Source organism: Pelmatolapia mariae, linkage group LG16_19 (assembly GCF_036321145.2).
Source record: "Pelmatolapia mariae isolate MD_Pm_ZW linkage group LG16_19, Pm_UMD_F_2, whole genome shotgun sequence".
Taxonomy (NCBI): Eukaryota; Metazoa; Chordata; class Actinopteri; order Cichliformes; family Cichlidae; genus Pelmatolapia; species Pelmatolapia mariae.
The window spans coordinates 39749779-39776385 of NC_086241.1; the positions used below are offsets into that span (position 1 = coordinate 39749779).

The 26607-nt window shown below is 41.6% G+C and overlaps 1 protein-coding gene across 1 annotated transcript; it reads right to left on the reverse strand.

Moving 5' to 3' along the window:
- Positions 1 to 210: 210 nt before the first annotated feature.
- On the reverse strand, positions 211 to 25434 carry setd3 (SET domain containing 3, actin histidine methyltransferase). Its single transcript, XM_063498789.1, has 13 exons — positions 25348 to 25434; positions 21957 to 22080; positions 21216 to 21308; positions 20964 to 21112; positions 18874 to 18946; positions 17636 to 17892; positions 11425 to 11483; positions 9468 to 9582; positions 5971 to 6045; positions 4455 to 4621; positions 2190 to 2275; positions 1887 to 2047; positions 211 to 1752 (listed from the first exon to the last, which is right to left on the reverse strand). The coding sequence occupies exons 2-13, from the start codon at positions 22057 to 22059 to the stop codon at positions 1288 to 1290; spliced, it is 1803 nt and encodes a 600-aa protein (XP_063354859.1). The 5' UTR covers positions 22060 to 22080; positions 25348 to 25434; the 3' UTR covers positions 211 to 1287.
- Between the last annotated feature and the right edge of the window lie 1173 nt (positions 25435 to 26607).

Consider the following 26607-nt stretch of genomic DNA (forward strand, 5'->3'; position numbering starts at 1 on the left):
CAATATTGTTCCAAAACTGTACGCAGTAGCATTTATTTCTTTAACAAAGTGGGCGTGTCCTGTTGGTCTCTCCATCACAGGTATAACTACAATCCAATTCTGTGGTAAACACTGACAAGCTATGTTTAGTCTGCAACTATAATAGCGCTGTTAACTCTAACAGCATTTGATCTTTTTCCACTTCCAAAGAAATGACTGAGAAAAACTGTATGTGCTTTAATTTTTAATAGGAACCAAGAAATGTACTGAGGAAGACATGTTGAAAATAAGATACAATTGCCAGAGCTTGATGCAAAGAAGTTCCTAGGTAAAGTCCAACATCTTTGGTGCAGCGTTTATCCAGAACGGATTCATTCAAACAGGTTCTGAGGCCTCGGTCTGCATCCCTGTAAGATCTACAAAGCTGCCACATTCACTTAGCTTGAAATCACCAGTGTGGTAAGCCCTGACATCCACAGTGTACATCAGGTAAACTGTTACACTGCAGGCCTGTCAGATTTTGAGTCGTGACCAGCGCAGACACAGTTACTGAGGCCACTCCTTCAATCAATGCCGACCTAGAGAACGACACACACTTCTTCGTTTCCACGTCTCACATGTCAGTGATTGGACGAGCACATTTTTAAGGCGGGTGAAGAAAAAGCTTCCAAAGGTGTTCCCTCTGTCTCACCGAGTCGCTGCTGCCGTACGGCTTCATCATATAGTTCTCACTGTAGCCATAACTACTCCTAATCAGTGCAGCTTACACTACAGATTACTTAGTTACTTCTTAAAATGCTAAATAATATTCCAATACAAAAACTCTTCCAGATCAGCGTGTTATTTTGAACACCTGTGACTCAGCTACAGAGCATTCTGCGTGCTTCCATTAACCAGACAGTAGTGCACACACAAACCAACACATTCACATCACAGGGAGATTTTGGCTTTGTAGAGATATTCAGCTAAAACCTTTTCCTCCTTTTTCTAGAACCTGTTCAATTTGAAATAGTGCCAAATCAACAGTCGCCTCGAGGTGCTATTCTGTGGTACCTGCCTTTGCTTTCTTCCCATGCACTTTCAGTTTACACCTGTGTTTCAAAGGTAACTAAAACTCCACTGTAATAAAAATATCTTCTGCATAGAAGCCTGGAAGGCAATCAAGCACTAACAAAAGCCACACTAGATGAACACACACAGAAGTTCCATGACTTTTAATTCAATTTCTTTTTTCAGCTATTTTTCTGAGTCATTGAAGAGACACAAAAATAAATAAATAGCATGGAGTGTGGCAGTTACTGGAATTATTTAAACAGTGTTCTCTTTGGGTTCGTCTTCAGTTCGACTGGCACTTAGGTTAGCTTCTTCCCTTTGGCTCAAACTTCCCATCGAGGCCAAAGCAGAGTTAACATCTGTGCTGACATTATCGTCCTTATCTCGTTCTCCATTAGCCTCTGCATTAGTCCCGTACACCACCTTCATCCCATTCAGGAGAGGACTGTCCTCATCCACCTGGATCTCCTGGCCTTCCTCCACCTTACGCAGGATAACTGGAAGTTTTGCATCCGCTTCAGTATTCTCCAGCAAAGCGATATCACTTTCCTCATAACAAGGCAGCGACGCCCCCTCCTCCAGCTTTTTCTGGAAATACAGACGTTTGGCTCGGCCACAAGCCAGCGCCTTCTCTAGGATCTGCTTCTCAGCCAGGCGGAGTTGGATAGCCATGCGGGAATGAAGAGACAGATCAGGCTTCTCCAGCATGGAGCGGTCCTCCTGAAAAACAGGAGAGAATAAAAATACACTTTAACAGGCGTGTAAGTCACGTCTGCTATTCAGAAGGCTACACAGGAAATATGTTTGCCTTTGAAATACGGAGAAGCTTTAACCTAAACCTCCACCACACTGACCTCTGACGTGGTCTTGTATGTCTTGAGTAGAAGAGCAGCCCGAGTCTCGAGGAATGTCCACAACTTGATCTCGTTCTCCCAGCTCACAGGGAACTCGCTGTTGCCCAGGGTGAAGATCTTATTGATGGCACGCTCTCCGAGCAGGTAGTACTTTAGTTCATCTGAAATTACATACATGTTAGTATATGCAGGACCACAGAAGACAAGTAGTAAGAGGCAGGCTCCAAAGGTCAAATGATGTCTGAGTTCATCTCAACTTGAAGAAACAAGAGACCTCACTTTGGGAATGTGTCGGCGCCTTACCCTCTGTCATGCAGAAGACTCTCAGGAAGGCGAGGAGCTGGGCTGAAATTGGGGGTTCATTGCAGTGAAGGGCAAAAACATAGGAGCTGAAAGACAGCAGAATAAAGAGTTATTAAACCATACCAACGCCACAGCTCTGCACACAAGTTCTTAAAGCAACAGTTCGCCAGTTTGGGAATGTACCATTTGTTTCCCAGAATACGGGACAGCTTCCACAGTACAAAATACCATTTCATGCAGTGGTAGGTGATGAAAAAACAAGGAAAAAACTGTCAGAATCCTGATTCTTATTTTCCACAATTTAACTGGCAAATTAATTAATTAAGAGTGTTTTTAATTAAATTTTTAAAAAATGCATATATATCTATAAGTTCCTGTATGAAACAACCTCAACTACAAGAAGAGAGCACATGACCTGGATGGTGTAGTGAGAGAGGTACTGAGCCATACATCATGTAACTTCACAGCAAAGAAACAAAACCAACACACAAATCCCACAAAATTGCACTGAACTAGTAAAGATTTTTAGAAACGATATCGATCTCATCCAAATCAATGTCATTAACAAGACAGTGAATGAAGCAGCATCGTCTTGGGCTGAAAAACATAAAACCAACACACAAGTGCCAAAAACTGTTCACCCAAAAACACAGTGGCACGACAGAGCTACCTCTGGGCCTTCAGGCAGATTCACCTGTGGTTTTAACATCCCTCTCACTCACAAGACATTCAGGAAACTTAGACACACTTATGATATCAATTTGAAAACCATAAGTCATGCGTTTCATGTTCACATATGATCAGAATTAACCTTGGCTAACCATTTCCTGATGCTTTGTATTTGACACTTCAGACAAATATCCATCTGAACATCTGAAGCTGTCCTAATAATAGTGCAAACCACAGAGCCAGCCTGTTTAAATGTGAGAAATATTTTGTGCATGCCTGTCCACGAATGCCTTGTTGAAAGCGAGTGCTATGCAGACACACCTGGTAAGACAGCTTACGTAAAAATGACCAACAGTGGCTCGTTCAGACTCCGGAGTGCACAGCTAAAGATTTGTATCTCATACCCAGCGCTGATGTATTGATGCAGCCTTTTAATTCATCCACTGTCTGTTAGCTCCCCTCCCTTTGAGACAAGTGTAAACCAAAGGTTTCCAACAACAGGTGGGCCGGGCTACCTGTTGTTGAGCACCTGAGGGGACCACATCAGGGATAAACTGAGTATTTACAGCATTCTGTAACCTGAACTCTTGGTGGCTTCACACCGACCTCACTCTTTGAATCTGCAGCCATGTTTAACACAGACCACCGTTAGAACACAGTCTGACAGAAAGGGAAAAGTAGAACAGGTTCCTTTAAAAACTAATGGATGTCCACATGTGAGCTTTCACAAAAATCCTGCAAGCCTGACATCTGCCTGCAGTTCACCTCGTACTCGCAGATCTGATTTTTCCATTGGCCTCTGAACAATAATGTTAATAACTGCAATTTCCAGTATTCCTGTGGATTGTGAAAGCCAGCAGGAGGCCACAAAACAAGGGATATATTAGACCTTAAGTGACAATATTTCCCTGCCTCAGCAAAGTGATCGATGTGGCGATCAGAGCAGCACAGGGTCAGCATTATTACAACCAACAAATGCATTACAGCTGCCTCCCTACTCTTCCTATTAAATTATCCCTTTGTCCAACGTTGCAGAAGCAGGAGTGCAGCCAGCTAAGGAAGGCTCAGTCTACGCCCTGCAGGGTGTTTAAAGGTTGTTATTGCCACTTAAAATACCCGCACAGACTGATCTTCATGTTGTAGGAAAAAGAGTGATGACAGCAGCGACTCCACATGTCACCGAGGTGACTCGTCCCTTTGAAAATCATCTACGAGCATATCACCCCAGCAACAACATGGATTGTTTCACTTAATTTCCACTTTTGAGATTTAGGCTGTCATCAATAAGATATTAAAGGCGTCTGATTAAAAATGCTGCACTGAGAATGCTGCATAAAATTAAGAAGCTAATGATAAACTGATTAAGCTTCTTGGTGATGAAAGTGTTGGGGTGGATAGTAAATTGAAACTTGGGGGGGGGCTGCAACATTTACATTATGTGCTTTAATTATACCAAAGAGGAGCCTAATTGGTGGAAATATCTACTGCTGGAAGACAGAAGTGCATCTACATGAACAGAGCTTATAGTGAGCCTGGAGCTCTTCTTGACCCATATTAAAGCGTGCAGAGATCTGCTGATCGAGTGGTTGAACCTACGCTGGGATGCCGGCTCTCGCCAGAACTTCAGCCTTCATGGCGTAAAGGCGTTCACTTTTACTAACACCAAGCTTGATCTTCACCCGGTCGTGGGCGTTGTCTTGGAAGAAGAAGCCATTGTGGATTACAAACTCGGCATTGGATCTTGTGCCATAAAAGATGTAGATCTGTGGAAAGAGCATGTCGTCAGATTCTACAAAATACTTGGGAGTCCTGCCCGCAGTGAGCAGGATCTATACATACTAGCAGTATGAACACAGTATATATATCCAACTTGGTATATATCTTAAGGAGTTCAACAGTTTGTTTTAAAACCCCTTAGAAATATGTTTGCTTTAGTCAGCTTATTTCTAAGCTACTCGTTTGCTTGTAATTCTTAAAATTTAATTCAGTTTCATTTGTATTGCCCCAAATCACAATAGCAGCTGCGTCAAGGTGCTTTATATGAACGCTACAATGATACAAAAAACAAACACTGATGCACCTATGTTATAAATATCAAAATCCTAGGTGTATTCAGAAAACTGCCGGAGACTTTTGGTAGATGGTATGAATTTCAGATGACTATGTCACCTCGTTTTTGCATTCACACTACTGGGTGTCCACGCTGCCTGCCCGCCTGTTTGCTCACCCCTCAGCCGTAAAAATGGCAAAAACCATCCATCTTCTTATCCTCACCAGGGTCGCCGGGGGCTGGAGCCTATTCCAGCTACCACAGGGCGAAAGGCCGAGTACACGGGTGTGTCGCAGGGCTAACACAGAGACAGACATTGGCTGAAGACTAAGACTGAAGCATGGCACTTGATCCAATCTTAAATATGATCAACCTATCTCTGTTATTGAGTGACAGCTCAGTCATTCAGGCTGGTGGTAATTAAGCCATCACTTGACCTAACCTGTCTTAGCTAATTACAGGTTAATTTCCAACTTTCCTTTTACTTTAAGAATTCATGAAAGAGTAGCTGTAAAACTGCTAACTGATCATCTGCAGAGCAGAGCGCTTGCTCACACGGGCTCATCCATTTGTTGGAGTGTTCTCTGGTCATTAACTTACAATATAACGCGCCTTGAAGCAAGTGTTGTTGTAATTTGGTGCTGAACTGAATTTAATAACATAAAATATACTGTTAACATACTATTTTCAGAATATTGAAACAATGTGCACACAGGATTATGACTGCATCACTGACAATCATCATCAGATGCCTTCTTGGCGTAATTCTAATTATTGACAACTCTCAGTCACATATTGTTAGCGTTCATTTCCAGACTTCAGGTGCTGTCACTACATAGTGGCAAGAAAACAACTAAAATATTATACAAAAGAGTTACCAAAGTGGTTAAAATTTCTGCTGATGGAAGATAAAATAGCAGCACAGCTATATAAAAAAAGGCACATAGAGTTTGTAGTGAGTCTAACTTAAAGCTTAAACAGTCACCTTAATTAGATTCTATAACTGAGGCTTTGTGTACATAGAGATGGGACACATAAAGACCAAAGTGATGATCTCGTCACCTGTTCGTGCTCCTTATAGTCCTGCAGTGCCACACACTCGCAGCGATCATCCTCTAGGTTGTATCCGGTGGTGATCTGCAAGTTTAAAAGTAATGTTATCAATGCAGCCCTTACCAAATGGATTTGCAGCAGGACGCATCCAGTCAGACCTTTTGCTGTGGCTCCAAATGTCAGTAAGCTGCAACATATTTGACTTAATAATCTCTGAGCTGAATCAAGAAGCTGACTGGACTCAGTTTAGAGAGGCAAGTTTGACATGTGAGTTCCCACAGTCCACACTCTGGCTTCCCAAGCAGTAATGTTACACTGTCACCACACACTGTAATGCTAATTTATAGGTCATAGACAAATGCAGGAAAGGGGACATGATACTAAAACTGGAGTTTGCCAATTTGCATTTAAAGGTAAATATAAAGAAAAACCTTCAGTTTGATGTAATGAAAAAACTTCAGTAAAATATGATTCTGTTAACATCATGCTATTGGGTTGCTTCTCATGAGCTAGATGAATGTAACCAGAGGTCCTTCAAGGAAAAGCTCACTTAGAAATAAAAATTAAGAGACAATACCCCAATAAACTGACATTAAGGACATTCACTGCCATCCAAGACTGAATATACAGTGAACTGAGAAAGTATTTTCCACAACACTCGGGTGTGGGAGGAGTTCAGTGGAACTACGGAACAAGACTTCAGCTGGCCTCAAAGTGATTCTGGCAAACTTCAGACAAGTCGAGAGGGGGAGGCGGTATTTTACACACTGTTTACAGTAGTAGTGGGACGCTCCACTGATGATATAGTCGGGCTGTGGAAGGAACACTTTGAGGAGTCCGAGGAGGAGGGGACGACTTGCCCGTCACGGAGCTGAAATCACTAACGTACTTAGCCACCCCAGGGGCCGTGCCACTGTGCAACTGTTTGAGATTCACCCCTGGATGTTGTAGGGCTACCCTGGCTGGCACTCCTCTGCAATACTACATGGAGGTGTGTTTGTCCTTTAGGACTGGCAGACGGTGGTGGTAGTTACCCTATTTAAGGAGGGGTCCAGAGTGTGTGCTCCAACTGTAGGGGGAAAAAAAGAAAAGAAAAAAAAAAAAAACGCTTTCACACTTCTCAGCCAACCTGGGCAAGTCTATGCCAGAGTACATATGTACTTATTCAGGTCCTGTACAAACAAAGCTTCATATTGTCGGCAGTAAGTCAGACTCATTTGCGGAGGGTGGTGGACGCCAGGGCTTCATGTTCTGTTCATAGTTTTTAATGGACAGAATATACAGGCGTGGCCAGGTGGTGCATCGTCTTTACTTTGGTGGCCTCAGGATTTCATTTTTCTTCATTGCAGATGATACGGTTCTGTTGGCTCTATCAGGTGGTGACCTGCCGCTTGCACCAGAGTGGTTTGCAGCTGAGTGAGAAGTAGTGGGAATGAGAATTAGCACCCCCAAGTCCGAGATCATGGTTTCCAGCCGGAAAAGGTTGAGTGCCATCTTGGGTCGGGGATCAGTTCTTGCCCCAGGTACAGGAGTTCAAGTATCTCAGGGTCTTTGATGAATAAGGGGAGAGTGAAATGGTAGATTGACAGACAGTCTGGGGCGGCGTCCACAATGATGCAGATGACTAGGATGCCTCCAAGATGCCTGCTAGCTGACGTGATGCGGGCATGTCCTACTGGGATGAGGTCCTGGAGCAGACCCAGGACTCACCTGAGTATGAGCTGGAAGAAGTGGCTGTGGTTAGAGAAGTCTGGACTTCTTTGCTCAGACTGCTGTGAACCAGATCAAGATATGTGGTAGGAAATGTTTAAATGGATGGACAGATGGACATCTATCAGTCTCCAAGTGTTACAAAGCCATTTCTAAGACTTTGGGTCTCCAGTAAACCATACTGACAGGTATTATCCACAAATGGAAAAAAAACCTTGGAGCTGTGATGAACCTACTAAAAGGTCAGTCAACCAAAATTACTCCAAGAGCCCATCAACGACTCATTCAGTAGGTCACAAAAGAACCACAACATCATCTAAAGAACTGCAGGCCTCACTTGCCTCAGTTAAGTTCAGTGTTCGTGGTTTAACACCAAGAAAGACTAAAACAAACATGGTATCCATGGCAGAGCTCCTAGGCTAAAATCATTGCTGAATTAAAAGAACACAAAGGCTTGTCTCACATTTGCCCTAAAAATTCTTGATTCCTTCATCTGCCATAAAACAAACAGTATTGCATTAAAAAAAATCCTAACAGTCAAACATGGCGGTGTGGTGGTCTGGGTCTGCTTGAGGACCTGTACGACTTGCTGTAATTGATGGAACCATGAATTCTGCTCAATACCAGATAATCCTGAAGGAGAACGGCTGGCCATCAGTTCGTGCCCTGCTTATGTCCAGTCAGACAAAGACTGAACAAATTTAAGGTTTCGGAGTGGTGTAGTAAAAGTCTTGTTTCAAATCACATTGAGATGCTTTGGCATGATCTGAAAAAGGTTATTCATCCTCAAAACCCTTCCAGTTTGTCTGAATTTGAACGATTCTGCAAAGAAAAGTGGGTCAAAATTACTTCCCAGCGATGGGAAAGACCCGTTGCTCATTCTGGTTCGCAAATACTTGCTTACAATTTTTGCAGCCAAGGGCGGCACCAGCAATTACTATGTTTAAGGTGCAATTACTTTTACAATTACAGGTAAAAGTAATTACAATTACAGGTAGGTCTAAATAACATTTCCTTTAATAAAATTATTTAAATCTCCAGTTTTTACTGTATTGTACTTATTTGGGTTATCTTTTCCAATATTATTAATATTTGTTTGATGACCTTAAATGTAAAAAAAAAAAGAAAATGCAAAAAGAAATGCTTTAAACACTGCATCTCTAGTTTTTCATTTCAACAGAATGTTTTCCAACTTGCTGAAAATGAAACCACATACTGCTTATAATTTTATCACATGAGGGAAGAGCACAGAGTGTTTCGTGTCAGAATATTTACCTTGTGCTAAACAATCAGGTTACAACACTGTATACAAGTGTGTTGATGTATCCTCAATCATCCAGGTAAGAAATCCCAGAAAGTTGATTCTGTTTATCTGGATGTGTTTTCAGTAACTCTTCAGTCTCAGCTGACTGCAGCTGTCCCCAAACTTATCGACGGTACATTTGCATGATGACAAAAATAGTACCACTGACTGAGGTCAACTTCATAATCATTAATATGCAGATTATTCAAATTGATTCCATGTATATAAAATCAAACTGCCGAGAGATGCTACATGTTTTAAGGTAAAGACCCTTCAATAAAACTTAAATGCAGAGTGGTACTCGTGGCCACTGATCAATGGCTATGAGCACCATTCACACAGAATTGGGGAATGGCTGCACTTAAAGCATCGTACGATGGTGAAAGACACTCTGCGATTCAGAGATGGCGTCTCCCTTTTCACATGAATGGTAACATCCAATGGACAGAATCAATTTCCTGGGAAGTATACAAGTGTGTGTGTGTGCGCTCACCAGTCCATTTGTGTGGTTGCACATGTCCCAGAGAGGAATGAGGGCCAGGGTGACTCGGCTGCCATCCTCAGTAGGGATTTGATTCTGACGGGTCATCACAGAGGATACGGCCCACCTGTTAATCAAACAAACACCATTAACATGTTTCTCGTTCCTTTGTGAGCTGGAGCGTCGCTAACTAGACACTGCAGCAGAGAGAGGACTGGTAAACTGTAGGTCTTTGAAAACAAGGCCAAGGGTTGAGGCCGGCTAGTTAGCAACAACTGCTCTCTCAAATAGGAGTGAGGTGACTGTGCAATAGTAGATCGACCAGATTGTATGGAACTAATATGTTGATCAGTCAGACTGTCAGTTACATAGTGCTTTACTACTCTACTAGAACAATTAAAGTGATTTACATACAACACGCCTCATTCCCCCATTTATACAAACACGTTTTTCTACACCTAATCTAACATTCACATACATCCACACTCCAATTCAGGGTCTTTCCCAAGGAAACTTGAGCACGCAGGAGTAACCTGGGATCTAACCACCAACCTTCCAATTAGTAACTGGCCTGATCTACATCCTTAGTTACAGCCATCCTATTTGCCACAAAGTACTTTGATAACTGGCAGAAGAGAACCTTAAAACAAGTTATATGACATTAAATTAAGCCCAGTATGGATTTGATTTTTATTTTTATTTTATTTATATGAAGCCAAGTCACAACAACAGTCACCTCAAGGCGCTTTGTATTGTAAGGTAAAGACCCTACAACAATACAGAAAAACCAAAGACTTTGGATAGAGTGGGAAGGAAAAACTCCCTTTTAACAGGAAGAAACCTTTGGCAGAACCAGGCTCAGGGAGGGGCGGGGCCATCTGCCACAAGGGGCTGGGGATGGGGGGAGGGAGATGGGACAAAAGACATGCTGTGGAAGAGAGCCAGAGATTAATAATCACTCATGATAAAAATGCAGAGTGGTGTATAAACACATGGTGAGTGAGAAGGGGTGAGAGAAGAAGAAACACCCAGTGCATCATGGGAATCCCCCGGCAGCCTACACCTATTGCAGCATAACTAAGGGAGGATTCAGGGTCACCTGGTCCAGCCCTAATTATATGCTTTAGCAAAAAGGAAAGTTTGAAGCCTAATCTTAAAAGTAGAGATAGTGTCTGTCTCCTGAATCCAAACTGGAAGCTGGTTCCACAGAAGAGGGGCCTGAAAACTGAAGGCTCTGCCTTTTAAATATCCTAGGCTCCAGACGCAAGTCAGCATTCAGAGTGAAGTGCTCTACTGGGGTGAAATGGTACTATGAGGTCTTTACGACGGGGGCCTGATTATTCAAGAACCTGTATGTGAGGAGAAGGACTTTAAATTTGGATTTAACAGGGAGCCAATGAACACAGAAGCCAATATAAGACAAACAAGCTCTCTCTTTCTAGTCCCTGTCAGTACTCTCACTGCAGCATTTTGAATCAACCTGATAATAATTCATTACAATTGTCCAGAAGTAGTGTTTAGGGTTACAAGTGGTTAGGACTGTGGCTTCACAGCAAGGAGATCACTGGTTCAAAGTACAGTTGGCTGGGTCCTCTCTGTGTGACGTTTCCATCCCTTTGCATACATAGGTGCTCTCTGGGTACTCTACCTCCCTCCCATTGCCCAAAGAAATGCATATGAGGTTAATGGATGTAATTCCAAATTTAATGTGAGCTAGGTCAAGCAATTCAAATGGTCAGTAACATTATAAAAGTACTATATACAGCCCATTACTATAAACATGTCCACCTTGACTGTGAGTGTAGTTATGTTACAAGCCTGCCTGTGGATCTCACTGCATAGTGATTCTCTACCACCAAAATGAAGGCAAGTATGTAAAAGTCACAACAGAGCTGTAATAAAGCTTGTTATTCACAGGCTGGAGTCTGGACAAGGTAAACAAACATGTAAACTACTGCTACGCACTGACCTGTAGTCATCAAATGTGAAGCAGTCCTTCAAGGGCAGCTTGCTGGCAGTGGGATGAGTCTGGGGAAGGTGGACACGATGTGAATAAGAACAAAATAATCACAAAACTGTGTGTGTGTGTGTGTGTGTGTGTGTGTGTGTGTGTGGTTTCGCCTGAGAGGCCTGTCAAACAATACATGGCTACAACAGGGGTGTGTGTCAGTGTGTGGTCTCTTAGTGCAGCATGACACTTGACCCCACACATATATCACCGTCAGCCTAATTTGGTGTGGCCAGCAGCCGTCGTAAGTCTGTCTCATCAATTTGGGTAATTTGAATCAGTGCCTGTCTAAGTGTCTGTGTCCATGGATGCCACAGATTCCTCCACCAAAGCCACAGGCACCACCTGCACCACCTGCATCAGCGGCAAACCGTTCAATTTAGTGAAGTTCATGACGAAAATGAAGGAATACGAACCAAAGGCCAAAGAGTAAGAACAACTGGAAGACCAAACAGCTGCTCAGTGAGGGGTGGCTCTGCCGATTCCTCGGTGTAACAGCTCTGATGTTTTACCCACCAACAGTGTAGCTTACAGTCCGAAGAAACACAGTTTGAGGTTACAAAGTAACAAATTCTAATCAGTTACCACAGTTTACAGTGCTGCTGAAGAGCGGACCAAGCACATGACTCAGCACCCTGCCGTCTGTTGTCCAACGCGATTAATAAAATATCAATTTGAATACTGAAAACACTACGTCAACACTTTCGGGGCATTTTTAACACCATTTTTTATTTATTTTAAAACAGGAAAGTGTGGTGGGATGGTGAGACAGTGAGGGGAGACAGCAAAGGTCTCTGGGTCAAACCTGAACCCAGGCCACTGCATTGAGGCCTTGTGACATACAGTCACCTGCTCCACCAGGAAGCTAAGTGGCACCAACATACAGTATACTTTTTTGTAATATTTAACAACAGATAACATCAAACTAAAAGTGAGTAAATTATCGATTGTCCACTTTAGGCTGGCTCCAAAAAACAGAGTCAGTTTCTACAGACTCACATGTTAAAAAGGTCCAAAGTAGCATTAAAAAGGATGTTTACATCCTCTTTGATGATGACCTTTTCATAACAAGTTGGTGCATTTGGATCTTGTTAAAGTGGACATGAAACACTACAGGCACTAAGGCCATTGTAAAGCATGGAGAATGGCTTTAACAACTGTCATTATCTTCATGCTGTCTGAAGTCAAATAAATGAAGTTTTTACAGGATGTGTACTGCAGTACAGATGGTACTACACCACAGTTTTCTGACGAGTAACAGAACCGATGACTTGGTGGAAAATTAGGACCTAAAGATCAGTCTAACAGGGATCACTCTGGAACGTCCCGGGCTGCAGCCATGACTTTTATCTTAAAAAAAAAAAAAAGAACAAACCCCAAAACAAAGTATACTGTCCACTCTATTCAGCAGTCAGTAGTTTTGCTATCGTTGGCTACCTGCACTGATACAGAAGAATCCACCGGTTAGCCTTAACGTTGAAATGTTCCTTGAAAATATTTTTACTTATTAAAACAGTTTAAATCCTTGACAATAATGAATAATGAAACTACTGTGTATCTTTGTTCCTTTTCATTCCTGGTCACATAAATATTTGTTCCATTTACTTAAAACAGTTCAGTTTTGAACCACATTCCCATTTTTCACGATGATCAACATTCACGTGAACTCAACATCAACCTCACACACCGTCATGATTCCATCACTGCAGACAACATTACACAGTTTCACTCATTTTCTGACAACTACCCTCAATACTAGGCCCAGTTCTTTAAACCTCAGCCTAACTATAGTGTAATCCAAGGCCAGTTTTTATAATTAGGGCCTTAAATTTCTTCGGAAACAAAGTCCCTGCGATGTAGCGGTGCAAACAGATTAGTGTCTCTGCAGCATAACTAAAAGAGCAACAGCTCTGGGTTCCTTTTGGCTTGACGATTGAGCTAGGATGGATCATGGAGGTGTGTCCTCTCATCTGATCCATCCTAGCACACCATGCACCACACACACACTCCCTCCTCCTCCTCAGATGACCGGGCTGGAAAATTAGCTTGTCACATTGGATTTGAACTGACCTGAATGTACCTTCCTCACTCCCAAACCCCCATCCCCCACAACACATACACCGCCCACATTCACCCCCACTGTCCCTCTGCCCCGCGTGTTGGATATATGCATGTGCATATGTACTAACTAATGTCAGAGAACCTCTAATATGCTAACATATCACCAAATACAGCATTGGGCCTTGTCGAGGGTGTCCCTGAGCAGGCCTAGGACATGGGAAATATCAAAGATACTGGTGTCATCCTCTTAGTAGATACACCTGGTATCAATTTCAAAATCCTATGTTGCCTTGTTCTGCAGTTATTGCATTCATGAGATTTTCAGAAAACTTGACCTCTGACCTTGACCTCGAGGTCACTGAGATTCAAACTCGTCTGACATTTTTAGTAGATACACCTGTAGTATCAATTTAAAGCTTCTATGTCACTTTGTTGTCGAGTTATCACAAACCCAGGTGAGCACTGCAGGGTGATGACAATACTCCACGGCTGATATGAAAAGCACAGTTTTCATTAGAGATGTGCTGGAATGATCTTAAAACTTGGAAAGTGTGTGTTTACTATTATACATACATACAGACAGACAGACAGACACATATCTAAGCATGTATACACGCAGGCACACTAATATGATTATAGTGTGCATGTGTGCGAGGACCAACTGCAAAGATGGTGATAGATATAAATTTCCCATTGCAAACAAAAGCATCTTTTTAAATCTTAATTTGGGGAAAATTAACTCAACACTTACTTACAACTGTGATTCTACATATGTAGTACTTCCTTGCAGTGACCACTAAAAATAAAGGTGGTGACGCTTCAACACAACCACCAACAGCTGGGCAGCACTTCACAATGGCTGCTAAAGACTTGTTTGTAGAGGGACACTGGCCCACCCGACCCAGGATGGTGGCTGTTTCAGGTAAACTCTATAGACAAACAGTATTTATGAGCATATCCGTTTGAGCTCTACACTCAGACTGATGTATATGCAAATGGCTAACACTGGTCAATTTATCAAGCTGGCTGATTTATGAGGAGCGGCTGGGAAGAACTTGGTCACTTTCTTTAACTTGACAAGTACGGCTCTCTGAATTCATCTGTAGGGATGAATCAGTGTCACTGCATGCAGGGTAAAATGGTGTGTGACCACACACCATTTTACCCTGAGGCAGGCGTGCGTGCATGCACAACCTCTCCTCCTGATAAAGTCAAGTTCAGAGTAGCTCCAGCATTTCCTCTTTTCTTTTTTTAATACAGACCCTGCAGTTGTACACTGTTGCTCTGACCTTACAGTGCACAGAAAAACCATACCATACATTTTCTTTCATTTAGCACCAAATCAACACAACTATGGCCTCAAGCCACTTTGTATTGTAGGGTTAAAACCCCTAAAACATTAGAGGAAGAACCCCAACAATTAGACCAGCCCCTGTGACCGAGCACCTGGTGACAGTGGGAAGGAAAGCCTCCCTTTGCACAGGAAGAAACCAGGATCAGAGAGGGGCAGCCATCTGCCTGTGACTGTTGGGTATGAGGGAAGGAGAGGAGAACAAGGGAGGATCTCCTGCCCCTTTCATGATTTCTCAGTTTGTTGCATGTTTGTCACACGTTTTAGTCAAATAAAGAAACAATTAAGTAAATATGAAATGCTGTTTTCAAATGATGATTTCATTTATTAAATGGAAAAGGCTGTCCAAGCCTACCTGGTCCTGTGTAAAGGACCTGCTGATCTTTTTACTTGCCAGGAAAAGATCAGCAGGTCCTTACCAGAGTCTACAGTTAGGTAGATACAACCTCAGACCAACCACACATGACATTGGACCTTATAGTTTCATGCCATTATTTAACAGAAACCAAACTAAAACACAGAAGCAGTGTGTGACAAACTAAGTTCACCCTAAACTCAACAACTTAAACGATCACATTCAGCAGCAGTTACTCTGAAATCGTATTTCTTAATGATTTTAATCAGTCTCTCTCATCAGTGTGGAGGAGTTTTCATCTCTCCATCACTGTGCTCAACAATATAGATATATAGTCATTCAAACAGGGACACTCCGTTAGATGTGCATCTGAAACAAATGATTCAGCCACATATAGCTCTCATTCATACCTGCTGTCGTTATGCAAAATGAGCTGTACTTCCTGTATGTCATCCAATTAAACACACACCTAAAAGAAATGTTTGAAAAAGTGGTCTTTTGTTGCCTCTTAAGAAGAAGAGGCCGACTTCAGAGAGAACTGTGGAAAGTCCTGATCAAAGCTGAGCTGGCATTTCACCATGATTGAGATTAATAATGGAACATTAGCATATTTTCAGATTAGCATCCCACTATCTGTTGTCTGAGGCTGTTAAGCAACATTTCATCATATAATCACTCTCTATATCTCACTCAATTTGTTGGCACATTAAACTGGACAGAAAAAGCCAGTGTGTGATCTTCACAAGTTCACAAACTGAATCTTTCTCCTAACTGTAAAAAAAGATTGTGCTGGTTTTGATTTATAAAATAAAAAAAAACCCTTCCCCACCCATCACAGTCTGATTAGAAGCTCATAAGCCAATTGAATTCCAAAGAAGGGAAAATATCAGATCATAATCCGTAGTTCATCTGTGACGACAGGAGCCCATCTGTGGTTCGGCCCCATCTGGAACTCCTTTGCTAATTTTAGATGTTTGGGTTTGTTCTCCATGTCAATCCTGACACAATGCCTCCCTCTCCTGGTCATGGTGGGGACAGCAACATGACAAGCCTGCTATACTCAACTGGCACTTTGCTGGGACACCTTGGTAAAAGGCCGTCCGTCCGTCCCCCCAAAGTAAAAGACAGTGGATATTGGATCACTACTAAAGGCTCTGGGTTTGTTAAACTAGTCCTGCACCTATCTATGCATCCAGTCATCTCTGAGCACCTCCATCCCTGTCACAGCCCCTTGCAACAAACGGCCTGCACACCTCAAACTCCTGTTATAGATGAGATAACTGGGCTGTATCGTGGACCTCACAGGTCTCCCATAGTTCACTGGGTCGGTCTTGTTATGGAGGGGGACACATTCCCAAACCGTAGATTTGGTCAAATAATTAGTAATGACAGCCAGTCACATCCATCAAGGGGCACCAACTATGACACACAAAAAAATGTCAGACTCTGCACCTGGTCCAATTGGGTCCCCTCCCCAAACGGAGCAGGTGAACATTTCTTTTTGGCTCTTGCTAGAGGAGACGCCGCCCATCCCACTTTGGATGGAGCGGCTCTCATTCCCGGCCAAATTCATTCAACCCCCTGAGAACATTTTGAGTTGAGAGGAAGCAGAGCTGCAGTCTTAAGATTTGCAGCGCAAGCTTCTGTAAAGTTTGTGTTATCACAGTAGATGTCTCTTTGAAAGTGCTGTGCTCAAGTTCAAGGATGTGTGTCATCACAATACAGAGCAGCTACCCAAACTCTGCTCCCACAGAGGCCGAGTAACTCATTAATAATGTTCCATCCTCCCTGTGCGTGACCCTGGATACTGTGGCTCCTCTGAAAACATGAAGCCCATCTCACTAACTTGGATCTTCATTTAACCTGAGAAATCATTTGTTAAGTAAGCTCTCAGTAACATCGTACTGGCTGAACAACTTTCCTCCCATCACTGGAGCCAGGCTGGCAAAGAGTCGGAGCTCTACTGAGCCAAGCATCACTAACCTTAATCAGTAATTACTTCATTTTCACAATAAAATTTTAACCATTAGAAAAAACAAAAATATTCATAATCATAGACACATTACGTACAGCTACTTGTAATACTACTGGCATTTAGTCTCACTCCAGCTGACTGAGAATTCCTTCTCCGTCTCTATTGGACCACATTCCTACAAGATTGGTCAAAGTTGTCCTACAATTAATTCATCTTCAGTATTGATGGGCCTTCAAGCTGGCAGTAATGAAGTCACAACTGACCCAGTTATCAACCTCCAACCTTCCTTTAAAAGATAGCAAACTTTACCATTTAACAGACCTCAGGCTTTAATATCAGGTTAAGATTCAATTGTGTTTATACGTCTTATGTTCAGAGTGCCCACTGATACTTGCTGACAACCCGTGTTTTGTTTTGTGTATCTGCCCACCTGTACCAGTTTGTAGAAGTAAGCATACTGGCGTGCAGTGTTTTTATACTGGCTGAGGACATCCTGCACCGCCTGTGTGCCCAGTAGGAGCTGCACATCCTCTTGCTGGTAGTACAGAGGTATGTCATATTCTTGAGTAAGACTGCGGATGTATGGTAGCCAGAAGGAAGCAGGGTTGGCTCGCTCACATAGCAGGTGGAGGGCCAGCGTCACATTCCCCATGGCCTGCAGGATCCGATCCTGGCTATACAAAGGGCCTGCAATAAAGAGGTCACAGGGTCATATGACCAGAAATCATATTTTTATGCATTTATTTATTCAGTTTTTAAAATTTCATCATTTTTAAAGGTTTATAATATTATAAGTAAACTACCGTGAGATTAAAACACGTTACATTGTGATTTTTTTTCTCTTCCGTAACAACGATTTAAACATTGCTGCATCCTGATGGAAACTGTGGCTGAACTGGTGGCAACAACTCCAGTGAGCAGCACCCAGCAATGTGCTTTGGTGGGTTTGATACCAGTGAATACAAGGAGCGAAAACTTCTTGTTCATGGTGTTTTAAGGTGTATTCAAACAATGAGCCAGTTTCAGAGTGCTTCAGTTCCACAGCCGTTTACCAGTAAGGACCAAAACGATGAGAGAGAGAGGGGGAATCTGAGGTTTCACTCTGCTGACAGCAGCAATGGCTGCAGTGACTCCACAACATGGGACGAGTCTGTCACATGGACATGTGCCACGTGTCTGGAGGGGCACAGCATATAACTTGTGTTTTAAATGCACCGCGAGCTTTGATGGCCTTTAGTTAAAAAAAGGATACACCCTTCATATCACAGTATTATTAAAATTATTTCTACATATGTGCACTGATGTTAGAATAAGTAAAATAAAACACATCAAAAAGATCTATGAACGTGGCAAAAATGAAACCTGACTAATAAAAACCTTTGTGTTGTTCTGTCTTCTGATTACAGATTATATAAAAGTATTTACTGCAGCAAATCAAACATGCATCGTCTCTGCGACATGTCTCCTCTCCACTGCTGGACCTGTCCAACAATGTGTTTGTTTTCTCCTGTTGTACTGACCCAGCACGTGTCCTGCAGCAGCCCGACAGGCTGACTCTGCAGACTTGGAATATTTTTCAGAGGAAGAGATCTGGCGTGCTATGATGCCCTCTTAATGTGTAAAACTGTATGGAATGAGCTATGAGTTGTAAATAACTTAATTTCTTACCCAGTATAGAGTTCTGTGCCGATTCCACTGTCATCAGCATCTTCCTGGGAATCCACAGGAATAGTTCCTCTGCCTGTAAACCACACAGTAAATAATAGTGAGCACAACAGATCACATGGTCAGCCTCTTCCAAGAGGTCAGAGTATTTATCAACTTCTGATTTTAAAATGGATTTGACACTGATGTACTGAAAGCCTGTGGGGGTGCAGACATTATGCACTCCATACTGTATATAAATACCACTGTTTTGCACATACCAACCTCTGTATATTTTATATATCTTATTTTATTGTTTACTTTATTTCATTTGTAAAACATGTATATACATACTATATACACACTCAAACACACACACGTAGAAAAACATATTTAGTATACACATTCAGTAATGTATATATCTTTACATATTGTACATATATTTATTACTTTTTAGATTAGCCATTTTTATATTTTGCTTGTTTTACATTATTGTATTTTGCACAACTCTGTTGCTTGTGAAGCTCGCACACAAGCATTTCACTCACATGTACTGTACCAGTGTACCTGCACATGTGATGTGACAATAAAAGTGATTTGATTTGATTTGATTTGATTTGACAGGTAGGCCTAACCTGCTACTTTCAGGGATAGCTGTGTCTGCTGCACAGTTATCCAAGTAGCACCATCTCCCTGGCACTGACTGGTCTGATTTGGGCAGTTGGTAGCTTCCAGAGGTAGGTGTAGCTTCAGGCAATACAAGTTTGCTAAACAAACCAAGTGTGGCATAAAGATGTGAAGCCATGATGCCATAAACACCTTTTGCATAAAAATGATGGATGCATAGCCAACACTTGCCCCAGACAAAGGAAACAGTAAAGGCATGCTAAAAACAAATACAGTCATTACCAGCAAACTGTCATAACTGACTCTACTGCTGTGCTCTGGAGTTCATCTTTACTTGCTCAGATTCATTCTCCACACTCTGGACAGCCAACACGCTCCCATTGCTCTGCACAGCCAGGAACCAGCAGCTCTCCACTCATTTGTCAACCACTCCACCCCCTGTGATGTGGTTCAATATCAGCCATGTAATAACTACAGTCTCCTATATGTTCATCCATCAATCTCCATGTGCTAACTTTAGCCATCCTGACCCCTGTATAATGACACATTTGATATGAAAGCTGCTGTGAGTAAATATGACATGTTACTGGGTAACCAGTATAGGGATGGGAAATGATATGAATTTAGCGATGCTGATTCGGGTGGGTATAGCTTTAAAGGTAGAGTAATGACTACTAATCGGAACTGTTTGATGGTTTCATGGTTCGATCTCTAGCTGCTCATGCACATCGTCTCATAATTACCACTTAACAATATAAACCTACAGCTACAGCCTCACACACCAACACAAATCTCTATGCTAATGAGGACACATAAACCATCTTTCTCTCAGTATTTAGGTATGAACACAAAGATGAAAACCAGCACAAACAGTAAATCGATTCTACTTTAGAAACATGAGCAGCTGGTAACGGAGGCCGCAGCCTGACTGCTCATCAGTTTGTCACCTGTTGAAGTTAATGGTCTGACTCCTGGGCTGGAGTCGGCACTCACTCGCCTAACATCGCTCTGGCTTCTTGACCAGCTTAACGTTAGCATGCCGTCTGTGCAGGGCTTTCAAAGAGCTCAAGTTGCACTTTACCACTGCGCTCTGTCCTTTGTGCAAGTCGAACGGATAACCAGGATTGATGGGCGGAATAACAATTCCAAGGAACTGAACTACTGGGAATCAGTTCTAGAACTGGTTCCTTTAGAGAACCCTTGTAGACCCAATTTTTGCAAAACCTACAGGTTTGCAACAGTTATTATTTTCTATTATAATATTTTACATTTTAATTGCACACAACCCAAAATTATATGATACATTTTAGGAAAAGTGTTCAAAAAAGACACTATGAAGTTTTACTTTTGAGTTCTGGGACTCAAAATGAACTCTTTGGCAGTTCTAGTATAAAAAGCTATTCCTCTATCAAATATCCCATGTTTGGTCATGTGATGGTGAAGTAGGAGGCAACTTCAAAATATTTTCTAAAAATCAAAGTAGAAACCTTGATGTCTCTGGTGGCCCTCAGGCCATAGCCTTCCTTCCCAAAGTTGGCCACAGTGAAGCACTCACAGGAGGCCCCATTTTCCTTAGCCCAAGACATCAGGTCAGGGAAGTGGTCCTCCCTGCTGCCCTCAAACACAATGGACATGCCTGAACACATACACACAAAACAAACATTATTATCATTTAGTCCAATGGGATGGGTATGGTAAGTCTCAATCATGTGTTAACATAATACTATACATGTACTTACCCTTCTGCTTTTTGCGGATTCTTTCCACCAAGCCTCTTATTTGGAGGTACTCCTCCCACTCTTTACCAGCAGAGGCTGCTGCACTGCTGCATTCTGGGAAAACACATTGTCAACACTTCAACTATACAGCCACCTTATCCAAGAAACCAGAAGGAGCAATAAATATTCAAGTACAGAGCAGAAATCAGCACATGAAGGCTGCTGAACATCTGCAGAAAGTCACTGGTCTAATGCCTGCTGTTGATGCAGGATCAGGGCTACTTTCTGCATCTACCATTATGCATTTAGCTATCAGGACTTAGAGCAGTCTGCATAGCTGAACAAAACACACAACTAAGCTAGTATTAGCTAAACAGCTTGTCTGTATGCTAATGTATTTACTTTCGACGGCACCTCAAAAGTCCCAACATTGCAGTGTAGAACGCAGCTCTGATGATGCTTACGACTATCTCCATTTTTACTTTATCATTTCCCACCAGGGCATAATGAGCATTTCATAGTTTTGCATGTTAAAATTTAACACTTTAAATATCATCCGGTGTTCAGCATAACATCAACTAGGGTCAGTCTCACTGACCTCTTCTCTACTTTTACTGGTGTGTAAATCAAAAATATTATAATTTATATTGTTAGGACCTTATTATAGCCTGATTTATTGGTATATTTGTTGTACTCACAAAATAATGGAGCAGTGTACGTGCACATAATGGTTTTATTTTAGCACTTTGAATGGAAACATACTCTGCAACAGTTCAGCAATCAGGTTCATCATCTCCTTGGGGGAAACCACAGCCATGGCTCCTGAGCCCGACTTCTGAGTCTTCACCCGACTCTTCTTTCCCATGATGCTGGATGGACAACCAGGCTGAGACGCAGAGAGAGCACACCATTAACCACTGTTACTCTGCTCCACAGTATCGAGACATCAACACATTACAAATCAGTTTTTTAAGCTAAGCTTGAACCTCAGTGAACCATTACACAGACATTACTTTTCACAATACAAATTGATTACAACAGAAGAGAGGTTTTATCAGTCTGGTTCCATTTCTGCTCTTCACTTCATCCACCACAAAGTGTTTCACTCTTACTTTCACAAATACCACACAGCTGCTCACTGAAATTCAGCAGCAGTTGTCTTCAGAGTCCAAAGACCTTCATGACCAGAAGAAGGACAGAGGGAGCCATCCTGCAATGGCCAATTCAACATACACGGGACAGCTTGGAGCTACGTGCTGCCAACAACCAACAACTGCGATATGCAAGTGATGGTGGTTATCAACTTGGAAGGTCAGTCTAGGTTTTTCAAATCTAAAGTCAGGTGACAAATGACAAGGAAAAGACTAAACCTGCAGGGCGAGGACTCTATAGTGCTGTGGGGGGAATTTAGCTTCCACGGTTTGGGTCTACGTTTCCCACTGGGAGTCACTGCTAATCAGTCCAGAATTGTTCTAAGTAATCAGTTTCATTCTATGATGGGACATTTCTTTTCTCCGTCCTTAGGGCACTGACTGGTGTGGTAGGGATTAAAATGATGTCAGTCCCACATTATGCAGTCAACAGATGCTAAACCAAGTGAAATATTTCAGACCAGTGTGTTAGAGTGGGTTTTCCACCACCATCATTCAGGGAATGTCTTTCATCCAGACTGTTTTTTTTTTAATTTTTAAATAGTCTTTATTTAAATCGTTTATTAAAATAGTCTATGTGTCCCAAAATGGCTCGATCTCGCTGTTATTATGTCATGTTCCTTTTTGTTTAAATCCTGGGGGCTGAGCGGGCTTAATGTGATGCTTTTTATTCACATGCTGCTCCTAGATACCTTTCTATTGCAGCTCTATTTTTAGTCGCAGTGCAATACTCACATTCACAATGGGTTCACAACCGAGCACTACAGAGCTGTGCATTAAATGAAGCATTGAAGCAAAAAAATTAGTCAGTAAAATATTGTCTCGAGCATTTGTCAATATATCAGTGTATTTATCCACCAATAGAGCACCAGTTAGAGTCGGAGAACGGGAATTTATCAGAAAGACAAGTTGACAAAAAAGCAGTGAACGCGAGTACAACAAATCTGTTACCAAAGCTGCTGATAAAGGGCGTGCTGCTGTCACCATGAAGAAATGGGATTATAAAAACCTCAAGTGCATTTCAATGAGCGACGTTCCTGGTGACTATTCTGACACTAAGAAACACTCCGATATCAAGTTAACTTTGAGATTTGCTTAATGTGAAAAAGTCTCTAAACAGAGGCACCATCAGTCACATTCTTCAAGAATGAATCACGCTGGACGAACATTTTTGACAACCACTTCTTCTTCTTCTTCTTCTTCAATCATAATTAAAACGATAAATCATCCACGCATTTTCTTCCACTCATCTGAAGTCAGGTCGCGCAGACAGCAGCCTAAGCAGGGAAGCCCAGACCTCCCTGTCACCGGCCACATCTGAAATGAAATTATCTAAATTTGTAAAATGAATCAAATCTCTAAATTTGATCTTAAATTCTTATTTGTTAAATTTTACTTATAAGTGGGAAAATTAACTCTGACTGCTTCGCCATTACTTCCATTGTTGCAGCATGGAGCAGTCAAAATCTTCCCAGTGGTATTGAAAATATTTGTATTATACCGATAGTATTGTGACAACTCTAATGATTCTATTTATTCTACATTTTGACTCTGAGGATAAAAAAAATATTTATAAATTAAACTTGTTGTAATAAATATGAAGCTATAAATAAAGTTGTCAAGAAACTGGTTTCCGAGGTCTTTCATAGGCATCTTTAATATACAGTCTTACTCTTAAACAATAGAGAATGCATTATGGGGTCAAGACTTGACCCAAAAAGTATGGCCTCTCAGCCAAATTTTACTTTTCCAACTGTAAGTCAAATAATCAATAATCATCACGTCAGACATCAACAGTGAAAATCTCTGTCCAGCAGATAACTTTATGCACACTTTATACACATCCCTACTTAAACGCTGCTGGTGTAATAGAAATACTGAAGTCTTTGAAAGAAAACCGGTGATGTGACAAAAAGTGATTCACAGTATTTGCATGTTTTAATGAATAATATCAAACTATTTTAAGATAGACAGAACATTGTAGCTTCTACCTCATGACAGCAATCTGTTTTGGCAAAGCAACTTTTATATATCCATTATTTATGAATTTAAAAATCTCACTGAAATTAAAAATGCCATTTTCAACACAGAAATTGTAACAAATATACCATGACAGTTATATAAAGATATTTTAAGTGCCAAAACAGTACTGGATTGACTAAAATGTAGAACACTTAAAGATACAGGAGATTTCTTTATTTTAAATATAACCCACATCTGAAGTCTTGTTGACTGCAGAATATGTATCAATAGAACCAAAGACTTTAGACATAAACACAAAGAAGCACCGGAAATCACTTTTTGGCACAACACCGGAACTAAAGTGAAACCTGTAAAAACGGTCAGTGAACGCAGTTGTTTCAAATGAATTATCTGTCGCTAAATCAAAACTCGGCTTCCTCGCTGAGGACACTTTCTGAGTGCGCTGCAGGAAACACCCACGAATTATTTGGTTTTCAGCTATGAAAAAAGGTAAAGCTTCTGTAAGCTAACGGTTGAGGCTTGCCGTGAATGGTATGCCGTACAGCGACATATCAGACACTTTCCCTGCTAGAAATAGAAAATAAGTTTAGGGGCTTCGTTTAAAACGAGACACAAGTAGAGTACTAGCTAAGCCTTAACCCTCCCACCAAATAACTGGCTCACACGACTAGCTGGGTCTCGGGTTGTTTCGCCTGTGTCACCAGGCCAGCAGCTAGCTTATGACCATAAATTAAGCACGCCAAGACGAACAGAGAGGTAACTGGAGCGGGGCAGCAAAATGGCTCATTCATTTCCCACTAGCTGCTCTGTCTGAAGGCTAGCGAGCAAGTTGTGAGCTGCTTAGCTGGCAACTAATGAAGGGTCATGTTGGAGTTATAGCGTGGGCTAACTTGCAGTGCTGGCTAATTTTAGCCTTGGCTGTTATAAACACAACGACTTCCGCGCCACACGCGCGTTTATAGAAAAGATCCACTGAATCAAACCAAACTACATTCGCATTTTGTCTCAGGCACTCATACCTTCTGAAGTGACAGCAGCTGTTCCCTCTGACCCTGCACTGAAACCAACCCTGATTTTGTGGCGCATGCGTTTGAGCAGTCGCGAAGTACGCCTCACGCCCGGTCCACGCCCACAATCACAATGCTGGTTTCTGCCGTTCTAATTGGTTGATGGAGACCATGGTCCAGGAAGTTGAACGCTTAATAATGTAAATTTAAGAAGAACCTCTCCTGTCTCACACTGCAATTGGACGCCTACTTTTAGAAAGATTAAATCGACCATAAATGGTAATGTGGAAACTGTAATGATTGGCTGAAAGTTGTGCCTGTCTAATTGTGCCAACGTTTTGATAATAGAGTGGATTTGTTAGGGGTAAATGATGAAGTCCATCTACAGTGAGGCGTCATGGAGCAGATTACATACATTTTGTTAATACCAGCAATGTCACACTAAAACCATGCAATCAAATCAATGAAAATAAGCTAAGGCTAAAGCTAAGGATGTGAATGGCCCTGGTTCAATCATGCAACATTTCCATTCTTGTCATTTACTATTTGCTGTTTTGAGCCTGGCTGCTTTAGTCTCCGTGCCAAATCCTTGGGCGAGGCACTGAACCTTGAGTTGATGTGTTCATCAGAGTGTGACTGTTATGTAGAAAGTACTTAGGCATAGGGAAATAAACTGCTTGTATGAATGGGTGAATGACACATGCTTTGAATTCTCACATAGAAAACTGCTGCATATTTACCATACAGAACTAAAGCTTTCTTTAGTAACAATAATAATAATAATACATTTTATTTATAGGTGCCTTTCAGACCCTCAAGGTCACCTTACAGTAACACGTAAAGAATACCATAAAAACATAAGAAAAATGTATATATAGCAAACATGGTAAGATAAAATTTAGACATAAACAGTCATAAAAGTATAAAAACAAATATAAAAACTGAGCAAGGTAAAAATGGCCTAAGACAGATCAAGTGTATGCAATTCTAAACAGATGAGTTTTGAGTAGTGATTTAAAAGTGGTGAGACAGTGTGTGGTCCGTAGAGCAAGTGGAAGTGCATTCCAAAGTCTTATATAGTATTAGTATTAGTATTATATGAAAACGAGGAACAAGCTGCCTTTGGTAACTAAATGATACAGTCTATTTTCTTTTAAAAATAGAAGCAGTTCTAGGTAAGTTTTAGTTCACTAGTTTCATGGAGGACATTATCAGATCACTAGGCACACTTAAAGATTTATTTTTTAAAGCAAGAAAAAAAAACCCATAGGT